At 50.9% G+C, this 1,178-nt stretch overlaps 1 protein-coding gene across 1 annotated transcript in view; it reads right to left on the bottom strand.

Moving 5' to 3' along the window:
• The window catches only part of LOC106816874 (dedicator of cytokinesis protein 4-like), a 33,104-nt gene that overhangs the window by 18,722 nt on the left and 13,204 nt on the right, over positions 1-1,178 (bottom strand). Inside the window, exon 7 of the mRNA XM_014821516.1 lies at positions 368-496. Within this exon, the coding sequence (XP_014677002.1) occupies positions 368-496 (129 nt within the window). The remainder of the gene's footprint in view (positions 1-367; positions 497-1,178) is intronic.

Here is a 1,178-nt window from a genome sequence, read left to right as displayed (position 1 = left end):
CGCTGCACCACTCACACTGCTTGTCCCCACCCACCCTCACCCTCACCCTAACCATCACCCCACGCTGCACCACTCACACTGCTTGTCCCCACCCACCCTCACCCTAACCCTAACCCTCACCCTAACCATCACCCCACGCTGCACCACTCACACTGCTTGTCCCCACCCACCCTCACCCTAACCCTAACCCTCACCCTAACCATCACCCCACGCTGCACCACTCACACTGCTTGTCCCCACCCACCCTCACCCTCACCCTCACCCTAACCCCCACACTGCACCACTCACACTGCTTGTCCCCACCCACCCTCACCCTCACCCTAACCCTCACCCTAACCCTCATCCCCCCCCCCGCTGCACCACTTACACTGGTCGCACTCTTGCGGTCAGTTGTCCGGATCGCCTGTATTATGATGTCCAGCAGGGAAGGTACCACTTTACTGTCCACCATGGGGGAGACCAGTAGGTCCACCTCAAACCACACCGTCTCCTTGCACTGAAACGTGTCATAGCGGTGAAATATAGATAAATAAATATGACAATAATTGCAAAAAAACGTGCAAAACCAATAGTGCACCTAATTCACACGAAAGCGCATCTGTGTGACTGCATCTCTATTTTTAAATTGGCCGATATCTCGTGCGAAAATCAAAATGAGTAATCAAAATTCGAATCGTGCATGTGTTGGTCAATATAGCTATGTTCTAAGACATGTTAGCGTTACTCTAGACAGTTGCTGTTACTCAAGCAGTAACGGTAAGTGTCGTAAAAGTGGGGAAAACACAAGACTGGTCGAAAATAATGTTCGAAATGCTGCTTTAACCCCCTCCTACCTTGGCTATATTAACCTCCTTCTACCCTACCTTGGTAATGTTAACCCTCTCCTACCTTATATATTAACCCTCTCCTACCTTGGTGATGTTGACCTCCCTCTGTAACCCCTTCCCTCTCCTACCTTCACTATGTGACCTTCCCTCTCCTACCTTGGTGATGTTGACCTCCCTCTGTAACCCCTTCCCTCTCCTACCTTCACTATGTGACCTTCCCTCTCCTACCTTCACTATGTGACCTTCCCTCTCCTACCTTGGTGATGTTGACCTCCCTCTGTAACCCCTTCCCTCTCCTACCTTCACTATGTGACCTTCCCTCTCCTACCTTGAAGATGTGACCTTCCCTCT

This window comes from Priapulus caudatus, unplaced genomic scaffold, assembly GCF_000485595.1.
Source record: "Priapulus caudatus unplaced genomic scaffold, Priapulus_caudatus-5.0.1 Scaffold1515, whole genome shotgun sequence".
Lineage (NCBI taxonomy): Eukaryota > Metazoa > Priapulida > Priapulimorpha > Priapulimorphida > Priapulidae > Priapulus > Priapulus caudatus.
The sequence above is the reverse complement of the archived record's forward strand: the minus strand, read 5'-3'. Positions and strand labels throughout refer to the sequence as shown.